Source organism: Panthera pardus, unplaced genomic scaffold (genome assembly GCF_024362965.1).
Source record: "Panthera pardus isolate Hobbes unplaced genomic scaffold, ASM2436296v1 HiC_scaffold_1, whole genome shotgun sequence".
Classification (NCBI taxonomy): domain Eukaryota; kingdom Metazoa; phylum Chordata; class Mammalia; order Carnivora; family Felidae; genus Panthera; species Panthera pardus.
In genome coordinates, this window is record NW_026526654.1 from 4,231,069 (window position 1) to 4,243,660 (window position 12,592).

A 12,592-nucleotide genomic window follows, 5' to 3' on the forward strand; every position below is an offset into this window, starting at 1 on the left:
AAAGGGTTTTCACATAGGCTCATCTGACATGGAAACCAGAACAAAAATTCCATAGCAGAAAGTGTATAGACCATATATGTGGAGAGCCAGTTTCTCATCTTGTAGTGCCTACCAAAAAGGCAGAAGACTGTCATTAGGGACTCAGACATTGGAAGCAGCCATTTTTGCTTTCTCCTCCAGCCCTAGTGCTCCCAGGCCTGCCAGGCGACATTTGGGAATTCTCTCTCCAGTCTGCTAATGCCAGAGGGCACACCCTGCCAAGAGCTGTGACAAGTAATTTAACTGAAAAGAGTTCAAAATAAATGTTGTAAAGATGCTTACCAAACTCAGGAGATGAAGGGATGAATACAGTAAGAACTTTAACAAATATATAGAAAATATAAGAAAATACTAATCAGAACCAAATAATAAAATAGCAAAAATGAAAAAAAGAAATACACAAGAGTTTATAAACAGCAGATTACATGGTATAGAAGAATGTTTCAGCATTCTGGAGGACAGGGGAGTGGAATTCACCGAAACTGAGAAATAAAAAGAAATAAACAATAAAGGTAGCTTAAGAGACCTCAGGGATGACATCAAACATGCTAATACTCACATTCTATATGTTCCAAAAGGAGACAAAAGAAAGAAAAAGGGGCAGAAAAGTTACTGGAAGAAATAATAGCTGAAAACTTCTATAACCTGGGGAAAGAAAAAAGGACATTGGGGCCCAGGTTACACACAAAATTCCAGAAATGATAAAGAGGCAAAGAGATATGCATCAAAACACATTATAATTAAAATGTCAAAAATGAAACATAAAGACAGAATACTAAAAGGAGTAAGAGAATAGTGATTAGTTACATGTAAAGGAATCACTATAACACTATCAGCTACCTTTTTAGTAGACTTTGTAGACCAGAAAAGAGTGTCATGATATATGAAAATGTTAAAAGGAAAAAAGAAAAATAATACAACCAAGTATACTATATCTAGCAAAATTATCGTTAAGAATTTGAGAGATAGTATTCCAGATAAACGAGCTTCATAAGAATTATTCAAAAGAAATCTTTAAACAAATAAATAAAGATAATAACTAGAAAGGAGACATTGCAGGAAACAAATTTTTTTGTGGGAAAAGCAATGAGGTAAAAAAGCAGTGACTTCCACTTAACGAATTTGGATGCTTTTTATTTCTTGTTTCATTTTGTTGTCTGATTATTGAGGTTAGGACTTCCAACACTATGTTGAAGAAATGTAGTGAGAGTGGACATCCCTATTGGGTTCTGGACCTTAGGGGAAAACCCTCAGTTTTTCCCCATTGAAGATTATATTACCAGTGGCTAATTCATATACAGTTTTTAGTATTTTAAGGACTGTTCTTTCTATCCAGATTTTCTTGAGTTTTTTTTTTTTTTTTTCTTTCACGAAACGTTGCTGTATTTTGTCAAATGCTTTCTCTGAATCTATTGACAGGATGTATCACGTTGATTGATTTGCAGATAGTGAACCAACCCTGCAGCCCAGAAATGAGTCCTACCTGATCATGGTGAATAATACTTTCAATATACGGTTGAATTTGATTTGCTAGTATATATTTGAGAATTTTTGCAAATGTCATGTGCACTCTGTTGTTGCATTTTTGGCTGCTCTATCCCACTGGTCAGTCATCTGCAGAGCACCTCCTTGCTTGTAGTGGTAGAGTGTTTGGGCCTTTAACCAGGTGTGCTGTGATTTGTTTGTTGAAGTAGCCTTGGAGAAAAGGAAAATGGGTGCAAAACCTGATTCTAAAAAGAAAAAAATATATATATATATAAATAAAAAGGGAGAAAAGAATACCAGAGAATTAAAACAAACAAACAAACAAACAAAACAAAACAAAACAAAACAAAAAAACAACAACTATAAGGCTAAATCCGAAAAAGAGAGTGGAAAATGAAGAAGAAAGAGAAAAGGTGGAATAAAAACTGCCAAATCAAATAAATATGCATATGCATATATGCCATATATATATATATATATATATGCCTAAATCATACATGCCTAAATCTAAATCATATGTCTATATATATATATATATACATATATGTATTATATATATGTATATATATATATATAAAAAAGAATCACAAAGAACAGAAAAGAAAAAGAAAGAAAAAGAAAAAGAAAAAAAACAACAACAAAAACAGTTATCAGTTGGTGACTGGAACAGGTGGCTGTGCTCTTCTGGAAGAGGTACTCTGGTTGGATTAGTGTCAGTCTTGCTCCAGAAGATAGGCAGTTGCCAGGCACAGAAGCGTACGGTTTGGTGTAGGTAGTCCCTCCTACAAGGGATGAAGGGAAGTGGGGCATGCTGTGCTACTCTACAAAGTCCCAAGGTGTTGGTGATGGGGAGAAAATTGGCAATAACCCAATCTCTCCTCCCCAGACCAGGTGCCTCAAACCATGCTTTTTAGGCAGCCCTCACAGAGTAGTGAGGGAGGTCAGTTTGCCCTGCTCCATAGTTCTCCCATGCCTTTTAGGTGCTTGGCTGGGATTCAGAACCCACAATCTTATGGGAACTGGCACTGCATGGACCCTGTTCTGCGGTAGAGCTACTCTGCCCTGCTGATGAAAGGCCTTTGGCTGACATCTGGCAGGGTCTTTTGTCCCTGGGGAGGCAATAAACCCTCTTCTTGCAGTGCTCAAGGGGGGGGGGACTGTGATTGTCCATTGGGTCTTTGAGATCTGTGCTAGTGCTCTGGTGCCAGCTCCCTCCTCCCCCAGAGTGCACACCAGGACTCCCAGCTTCAGTCTGGAGAAAATCATGCACTTTTGAAACCTCTGAGTTTCAGCTCCTAAGACTGTTTGCAAAATAGAAACTGACACTCTCCTTATTTCTTATTCCCTAGTCTGTAGTCCAGAGAGGTTTTCCTCATGTGCTAACTTGATGTTGACTTTTTCCAGTTATCTCTCTTTCTCTCCCTTTTGTCTCTACACAGAAAGGGTCCCCTCCCTTCCTTTGCTGTGCTGTTTTATCTCCTCCAAATCACATATACACACCTCAATCCTGCCAAGCTGTCTTCCTCCAACTGTTGATATCCTTTTGCCATTACAAAGATTGATTCCCTGGGTGTTCCAAGTGACATGATCTCAATACAGCTGTGTTTGAGGGTCAAGGAAAATCCCAGCACTCCTACTTCTCAGCCATCTTAATGCCCTCAAATTTATTTTTTTAATGATGTAATTTTCTAGAAAATTTATGTTGTACACAGGATGTCATACTTATGTTTTAAAATGGGAGATATTATAAATATTGTTCTATTTTTTCTAAACATAATTTTAATAGCTTCATATTGTATTTCATTATTAGTTATATTATGTAGTACATAGTTCATTTTTATTTTTTAATTTTTTAATCTTTATTTATTTTTGAGAGACAGAGAGAGAGTGATCAAGGGAGGGGCAGAGAGAGAGGGAGACATAGAATCTGAAGCAGGCTCCAGGCTCTGAGCTCTCAACACAGAGCCTGACGTGGGGTTCAAACTCATGGAGTGTGAGATCATGACCTGAGCTAAAGTCGGATGTTAAACCAACTGAGCCACCCAGGCACCCCATATATAGTACATAATTTAAAGCAAGGAAACATTTGGATGTTACTATTAGCATTCTTAAATAATTCCTTTGTAATTATGCATTCCTATGTAATTTGCATTGTGAGTGACAATCATTCACTCACTCAATTCATTAATCACAGACTCAGTTAGTAGTTATTGACCAACTCAATATTCTCATCTGTAAAATGAGAATAATATTCTCTAACACATGTACTTTTTATGACATAAACAATGCGATTTATATAATTTGAATTTCAATCCTAGGAAAAGGGAAAACACAATTAAATTGTTGTTAAGATCATATGATTGTTCTACATTGTCATCATGTCCTGTATTATCCCTTATGCTGGCAGTGTATTTGAGCATCTTTATTTTAAATCTGTTCATTAATTAACTACAGCTTGCTATGTTAATTAAACTGATGTAACTTTTTACTGATTAGATGACCACTACCATGCTATCACTGTCTAAGTGATGATTCTCTTGTTTTAAAAATTACTTCCAGGGCAATTTCATGTGATAGGACCAAGAGCACCAGTCATTGCTGTGGTTGGGGAGGAGGCTGTGTTGTCCTGTCACCTCAGCCCATCAATGGATGCTCAAGACATGGAGGTGACATGGTACCGAAATGATCTTTCAGGCCTGGTACATCAATATAGGACTTCCCAGGATCATTTGGAGCACCAGATACCAGAGTACCAAGGGAGGACAGAGTTCCTGAAGGACAATATTACCAAAGGGCACGTTGCCCTAAGGATCCACCCCATCCGACCTTCAGATGGAGGGGAGTATGGGTGTTTCTTCGAAAGCGCCACATTCTACAGTGAAGTACAATTTGAAATGTTGGTCACAGGTGAGTCACTGCAATGAAAACTCCTACACAAATTGTATTATTTTTTTCATCAGCAGTCTAAAGTATTGGTGTATATGGATAGAGGTAGCTAAATCTATACAAACACTATGATTGAATGTCAAGAAAGTTAAATATGTAAAACAAATCTAATCAGTGTGCCCCATCATTCTTGGGTAGTAGTAAAATCCATTTTTATCTTTGCCGACATAATTACTTTTAAGAAAAGAAAGAGTAGGGATTATTGTATGTTCTATCTTAGAAGAACCCCAGAAATGTAACTTAGTCTGTCTTCTAAGTCTCAGAAGGAAGTAAAAAGAAGCAGAAAATATCTGACCAGTCTGCCATCCAGGCTAGGTTTTCTGCACTTCACTGCTGCCCACTCTGGGAAAAGCCCAGTGAAATGTGGTCTTGCCTATTCTTAATATGACATCATTGTTTATTCAGATCCTGCATAATTTATCCCCTTATATCTCACTCCTGTTCTGTTATTATACACACACACACACACACACACACACACACAAAATTGTACTGCAAGAGTGAAAGTGTAAGGAAGGACTGTAATTCAACAATACGCTGAGACTGAAACCACATTTTTTCTATAAACAATTTAGGACCTTGCACTGAGCTCAGATGAAGAGTTTTTGCATCATCTCTCTTACAATGGACTTAAGAGAAATTAACCGAATCTAACGAATGAGCCAATGATATTGACCTTCCTCCAAAAGGAAGGAAATTTGCTTTCCTCCAGAACTCCCTGACCTGTGTGCAAATGCTCCTGCCTCCTATTTAGTAACAATTCTTCATATGCATAAGTAACCCTGATTCCATATTTTTACAAGAAAGGGTGTGCTCTTATATAATTCTTCAGATATTAAAGGGGGTAAATTGCAAAGACACTTGCCTGCAAGCTTTAAATACCTCTCTGAGTCAACATTTTTGTAACCAGACACTTTGATCTACACATCCTCTGGTAATGTTTCTACTGAGTCATGGTAAGAATAGTAACCTCCTTCTGATATTCCTTCCTGAGTTTAGAGTATATCTGCTTTTTACGTAAGTATACTGGGGATCCTTGCTGCAAGGGTCTATTGTATGCAAACGAGTGTAACTCCACTGGAAGCATTTAATCAGAACCTAAGAGGCATGAGACCAATTATATTCATCCATTCATTATTTTTTGCCTTTTGAGCAGGGATCTTTAATTCTATTGTAACTTGTGAAGTATTCCAGTTGTTAGACAACCACTTCTAGAATCCTACAAACATTTCCTAAAACTTGAATAAACCTTTATCAAGGGCTTTGAATCTGGGAGTCGCTTGCTACTTTGCTACTTCAATAAAAATATGTCATAACTCAGGATCATCTCAATTTTATTTATCTCTGACTTACTTGTTCTTTGTGCAGAGTAATTCTACCACTAAATAGAAATCACCTTTCCACTATTCTTCCATTTTACCCCAGAGTCTTTAGAAGAATTCATTTCATATCTTGAAGCTCTTGACACAAAATTCTAACATTGTGCTTCTGCTTGAAATTTTTTTGAGCTTCAAAAATGGTAATTTGTTGACACAATTTTTAGAATCTACACCACAAACTCCTGTGCCTCGTAGATGAGCTTTTCTGATACAGATTTTCTGATATGATTTTTCCAAGTCATATATGCAAGATAACTTTTATTTCCTACCTAAGGATATATTTTTTAATTAAACTACTATAAACCCTGTGTCAAGCTCTTTAATTTGCATTGTGGACATATATTACAAACAATACCCTTGAATTCTACACATCTTTTTATGAAGTCCAGAAGCTCTCAAGCCATCCAAAGAAATTTGTTTTCCCTTCTCTTTTTCCTGTGGGAGGTAGAAATATCTGGATTTTATATTCCAACCAAGTCCAATATTTGTAGATACAACCTTTCACATTTGAAACTAATGAAAAAAACATGTACTTCTAAATTCTTAAGAAATTGTATCACCTTGTGGCCTATTATAATATAAACTTGTATATAAATATTGACATAATAAGTGATCACAAATATGTTTGAAGAATCTAGACTTTCCCCCCAAAATGTCTTTGTGCTCCCTAATTGTAGGTGAGCTGCTTTTTTTTGCAACATTTTGTTGATCATAATGGGACCCATCTCATCTTTGAACCTGCTATCCTAATTCATGATACATCAGAAAAATAAAGTGCTATGTTGATTCAGTGCTCTTACTGCCTCCAGATGAATTATCCATGACCTTCTGTACTTCTTCCTAGGACGGATCCTTTTACATTCAGTCCCGTAACTACTGCAATGTAGTGTCTAGTGCTGTGTAGCATTATAGTTTTCATTTGTGCCAGATTTTTATACTAAGCCCTTGATTTTCTCTAGCTGAATAACTCATATTTTCCTGTGATTTGCTTAGACACTGTGACTTATGGCATGAATTTCTTTAATCTGTCTCTCCTTCCTGGAGGAGTGACATTTTCCCCAGTGTCAGTAATCACTTTGTGATAAAAATGCAGTCTCTGCAGGCAAATCCATAGTACTGTACCCTCTTCTAGAGAAAAGATTCTTCTATACCTTGAGTCAAAACAACCAACTCATTCCCTTTGCTGTTTCAATATCCAGGAGGTTGTAGTGAACAAGAACCCCTACATTAAATTCTACTTACAATCAATAAGCATCACTGCCTTCTACTATCAAGCTAGTTTGACACTTGTAGGGTACAGGTAAGCAAATCCATCAGTTAATAATTATTATCAAAACCACAAGTATAGGTTGCAAACTTAACCAAAATATTTTCTAAAAGATAAGAAATAAAATTGAAGGCCCTTATATTAGGTAACATAATCATATGGTCTCATAATGGTGAAAACCATAGGTTTTCTCTCCCTGTCATGGTCATAAGACAATAAAAAATACCAGACTCTCAAAATAGGTAAAAAATGTTTTAAAGTCAGCTTGTGCTATGTCAGAAACTATGTAGGCCTCAACTATGCCAGTTAGAAACCCACGATGGTAGGAGAACAATGGTGACCTGGTTTCCTCTCCTGCTGACAATCTTTTCTCCACTTTGACTCCTCTGTCTTGACTTGATCATTCATAAGAGAACATTAATGGCTAAGACAACACTTGGAATACATGTTTCAAGCCTGTGAAATTATCCATTCCCACCACCCCTAATTTCCACTCCTATTTTTAATTGATGCTGGACTCAGACGTTGTTCTACCCTTAACCCCCACACTTAATAAGGCAAACAGAATGATGTAATTCGAAGTACAACTTTACTCTTCTCTCTCCAGAAAATCAGAATCAAACTAAGCATTTATTGTGTTTCTACAAAGACCTGCTAAATATAATCTTGTTTTTAAACTACCCATCCTCAACCACATTTCCCTCCAACTCTTAGCAAGTAGTCTGAATACAAGAAATACAATGGGATGATGGCCTTTCAATTGGAAGGATCCCAGCAAGGAAAAACATCTTTTCTTTGTACTCTTAGTTAATTAACTCTTTAAGATGAATAATATTTATTCAATACAACCCCGTAAGCACTTTATATGAAGGAATTTGTAGACCATTCATATGAGTTGAGACTCTCTTAATCCTGGTTTTACAAAACAAGAATGGAAGCACAGAGAGATTGAGTCGTTAGACATATTGGTTCAGTTGTGCCAGCTAGTACAAGTGTAACTCTTTGACTCTATAGCTTAACCTCACAACTATTCTTCTCTACTGAGAAGCCACTGTATTCTGAAAATTCCATGTATGAGTACCAGCACTGGATGGTACCATAGTGCCAGCTAAGTCATCACTGGTTTGAAACACTATATGCTAGTCACCTCATGGTACTTCTTCACGGTATGGCCATCCATGCAATATCATATGACATTAGATAATTTTCCTTCATCAACTTCACAGAAGGACTGTCAAAAATCAACAAAAATTGGATGGCCCAAAAACAATATAAATTTATATTTTCACAATTCTGGAGGCCAGAGTCCACAATCAAAGCGTCATCAGGGTTATCGTCCCAGGGAATAATATAAGGAAAATACTTCCTTGCCTCTTCCAGTTTCTTGCGGTGCTAGGCATTTCTTGGATTTGATAGGATCTTTCCCATCTCTGCTTCCATCTTCACAGGGACCTTTTCCCTTTGTTTCTGTTTCCAAATTTCTTTCTGTTTACATAGGCCACAATCATTTTGGATTAGGACCCTCCTATTCCCGTATAATTTCATCTTTACTAATACATGTACAGAATGGTATCCAAATAAACGCATAGATTTTGAAGTATAGGGGTTTAACATATCTATCAGAAGACAAAATTAAACCCAAATCAAACCCAAAACCCAAAATTAAACCCAAGTTGTATCCCAGGAAATTTGATTCTTTGTTTTGTTATAGACTGCATTGGTTATTGTACATAATACTGTACAATGCTACACTACTATACAATGAACTTCAACACATAGTAGATTAAACCAGTTTCTATTCTTCTGAGTTATAGGAAGAAAGGATCTAGAACCGGAAGAGTGAGTATAAACCGTGAAATTCACGTATTTCTCTTATATTGATGTTTTTTTCCATATCCAGAAAATTCACTTTTGACAATAACCCAAAGCCATTCTACTCCAGCCCTTGATAGAGAGAAAGAATGAAGGAAAAAGTATATCTCCTTCCTTTGAGGGAAATATTCTAGAAGGCACACACATCATCTCCCTTTTACAACACTTACACCAGCATATCAAGGCTAAATGGAAGTGGGAGTTAGAATATGCAGTTGTAACATGAACTGGCATATGTATAATTAAAACACTATTCCCCAAATTGTTCTATCCAAAATGGTAGCTACTAGCTTCATGTGGTATTTGAATTTACATTTGCTTATATAAATTTAATTGATTAAAATAAGAAATCCATTTTCTAACAATATTTCAGGTTCTCTGTAGCCACCTATAGCTAGTTTGTTTGGACTACATTGATGTTGATAGCATTTCCAAACTTAAAGGAAGTTCTTATTAAAAATAGCTTCTTTAGAATTAGAGATTAAAATATATTTGTAAAATGACTACCAATTTGCTACAGAAAACCACAAACTGTTGTGTTCCTTTAAATTTAGAGGCTGCAAATGAAATCATAGAGTGTCTACTCAACTTTAAAAATCATCAGATAAAATACTAGGTAATGTTTCAAATGTGAGGGAGGAAAAGAAAAGAATACAGACATGTTTTGTATGTGGATACTTTTAAAATGTTGATACAGCTGATTTTTTTTCTCTAAAGTTCTTTGCAGTTATTTTTCTAACTCCTGTTTTATAAATAAGAAAACTGAGATTCATAGAAGTTAATTAAAATGTAAACTGGCAAGAAAACTTTTGGAGATACATACTTTCTCTGTCTCTCTTTGTCTCTCCTAGTCTCAGGTATGGCTCCTCATATTCACATTGAGCCTGGCAATAACAGAGACATTAAGGTGACCTGCATATCCACTGGGTGGTTTCCAGAGCCTGAGATACAATGGAAGGACCCTCAAGGATTGCACTTGGCACCAGCCTCTGAGACAAAGAGAATAGAAGAAAATGGACTGTTTCATGTGGAATCATCTATCACAATGGATACCAGTTCAAGAACAGAAGTATCTTGTGTTATAAGGAACCTAATACTCAGTGTGGAGAAGGTAGTGCTTGTATCCATGGCAGGTCAGTTTCCTCCAAAGTTGATATATTGAGATATCACTGCTGATCAGGAAGGTCTTAATGGCAAAGACCTATGACTGACCGACCTAGAAGGATATTCTAGTTTATCCATTTCTAACTCTTAATGTGGAGAACTTGGAAAAAGTCACATTTTGTCTTGTTTTGTATTTCTTACTTCAATATAAATGTCATTGTGCTACTTCATGAAAATGAATACCTGAGTGTACAAAAGTATTCAAAAGGTCATAATGTCTTTGTGGAATCTTTTGAAGTTACTCCTAAGCTTCACCTAATCCTATTGCCTAGGGAAAGCCTGTTTTAACAATTTGGTGTTTTCTCCCATCTTTCAAATTGGATTTGTACCCTGGCAGTGCCATTTAGCAGCATCATGATCTTGGGCAAGTATTGACCTTCTTGTGCTCAGTTCTCATCAGTTAAATTGGGATAATTATGGTGTCTACCTCATAAAATTAATATCACAGGTAGAGAAGAGCTCAGACATTCCAATAACTACTGAAAGTGATTGTTCAAAGAAATAGTTTGCCCACATGATCTCCCCCAACTTCCTGGATATGCAAGTGTCCTTATTTGAAGTATTGCAGCTTGTCAACAACAGTCTTTAGTTCTTGTCCTTTCTTATCTCTCCAGCTTCATCTTTCATCCCTCTCTTTCTTTGTCTCCAAAACTTTCTACCCCTCATTAATTCTTTAAACATATTCTTGTAATACCTCATGTAGCCTGTTATTGACACATTTCTTCTATTTTCCTATAACTAAGAGTTTTCTAAAGTCCCTCAATATTTAATCTTAACCTCTCAGGAAGCTATCTTCAATCTATTCTGTGTTAAGTTCCCTCTTTACTCACACATTATTTTGATTATATGTTTCACTATTTCCCATAAATAATATAAACTCCTGATGACATTATATGTATTTTTAAATATCCCCATTACTAAAAAAAAATACCAAGCCACAATATATATTTTTTCTATAGTGGATAAACATTTGTATGACCTTTTATCAATAAGTAAAGTGTCATTTCTATTGTGCTTTAGTTTGGGAAGTCACATTGGTTTAAGATAATTAGAATAAGAACTTGAGGTTGAAAATTTGAAGGAAGCAAACACATATACCAAAATAGAGATAAAATATATATGCAAACACTTACATATATGTTTTAGATCATCAATTAAAAATTACACAGTCATTTTGGAGCACCTGAGTGGCTAGGTCAGTACCTCTTTTGAAATAACAATATTAAATAGAAAACTATCAGGAGCACCTGGCTGGTTCAGTCAGTTACATGTCCGACTTCAGCTGAGGTCATGATCTCACAGTTTGTGAGTTTGAACCTCACATCAGGCTTTGTGCTGACAGTTCAGAGCCTGGAGCCTTCCTCAGATTCTGTGTGTCCCTCTCTCTCTGCCCCTCCCCAAGTCGTACTCTGTGTCTCTCTGTCTCAAAAATAAATAAAACATTTAAAAATTTTAAAAAAACATAGAAAATTATCAAAAACAAGAGTTATTTTTACTGATTTCAGTTGCTAGCTGACATATACCTCACAAGAAATGGTGAATTGAAATAATATCTGTCTCTAGAACCTAGACCATGAATCCCATTTGGTTTATCATCCAAGGTATCACAGTTTCTCCTTGTGCTTGTCACTCCTCAGGATGTTGCCAATCTCACATATATATGCTTATGTAGAAAATAAATGGATAGAAAGGACACATGGTAGGTTGCCTGGGTGGCTCAGTCAGTTCAGCATCTTACTTCAGCACAGGTCATGAGACCCCAAATCACGGTTCAGGCCCCACATCAGGCTCTGTGCTGACAGCTCAGAGCCTGGAGCCTTTTTTAGATTCTGTGTGTCCCTCTCCCTCTGCCCCTCCTCTGTTCATGCTCTTTCTCCCTCCCTCTCAAAAAATAAACATTTAAAAATTTTAAAGAAAGGATACATGGCAAAGTCAGTGTGGGGATCTGTAAGACAAAAAGAGGAGAAAATGATGAAAATAAATATCTAATTGTATTTGAAGATTTTTATTTATTATAAGAGAATTGTTTGTCACAAGTATAGTAATGTTAATGTGTGTTTTTTTAAATATGATTTATTGTCATGATAGCTAACATATAGTGTATACAACATGCTCTTGGTTTCAGGAGTAGATTCCCATGATTCATCTCTTGCATACAACACCCAGTGCTCATCCCAACAAGTATCCCCTCTCAATGCCCATCACCTATTTCCCCTTCTCCCCTGCAACCACATCAACCCTCAGTGTTCTCTATATTTAAGAGACTCTTATGGTTTGCCTCCCTCTCTGTTTGAAACTATATTTTTCATTCCCTTCCCCTATGGTCTTTAGTTATGTTTCTCAAATTCCACATATGAATGGAAACATATAATATCTGTCTTTCTCAGACTGACTTATTTCACTTTACATAATTACCACCAGTTCCATCCATGTTGTAACA

At 36.2% G+C, this 12,592-nt stretch overlaps 1 protein-coding gene across 3 annotated transcripts in view; it reads left to right on the forward strand.

Annotated features, from left to right (window-relative positions):
• LOC109259552 (butyrophilin subfamily 1 member A1-like) overlaps positions 1 to 12,592 on the forward strand; it is a 100,982-nt gene that overhangs the window by 15,111 nt on the left and 73,279 nt on the right. The window contains exons 2-4 of one of the 3 annotated variants that reach the window (XM_053905925.1): positions 1,459 to 1,531; positions 4,084 to 4,431; positions 9,840 to 10,121. In XM_053905925.1, coding sequence (XP_053761900.1) covers positions 4,170 to 4,431; positions 9,840 to 10,121 — 544 coding nt within the window. In that variant the 5' untranslated portion in view covers positions 1,459 to 1,531; positions 4,084 to 4,169. The remainder of the gene's footprint in view (positions 1 to 1,458; positions 1,532 to 4,083; positions 4,432 to 9,839; positions 10,122 to 12,592) is intronic. The other 2 variants (XM_053905887.1, XM_053905836.1) reach the window with 2 other exon arrangements.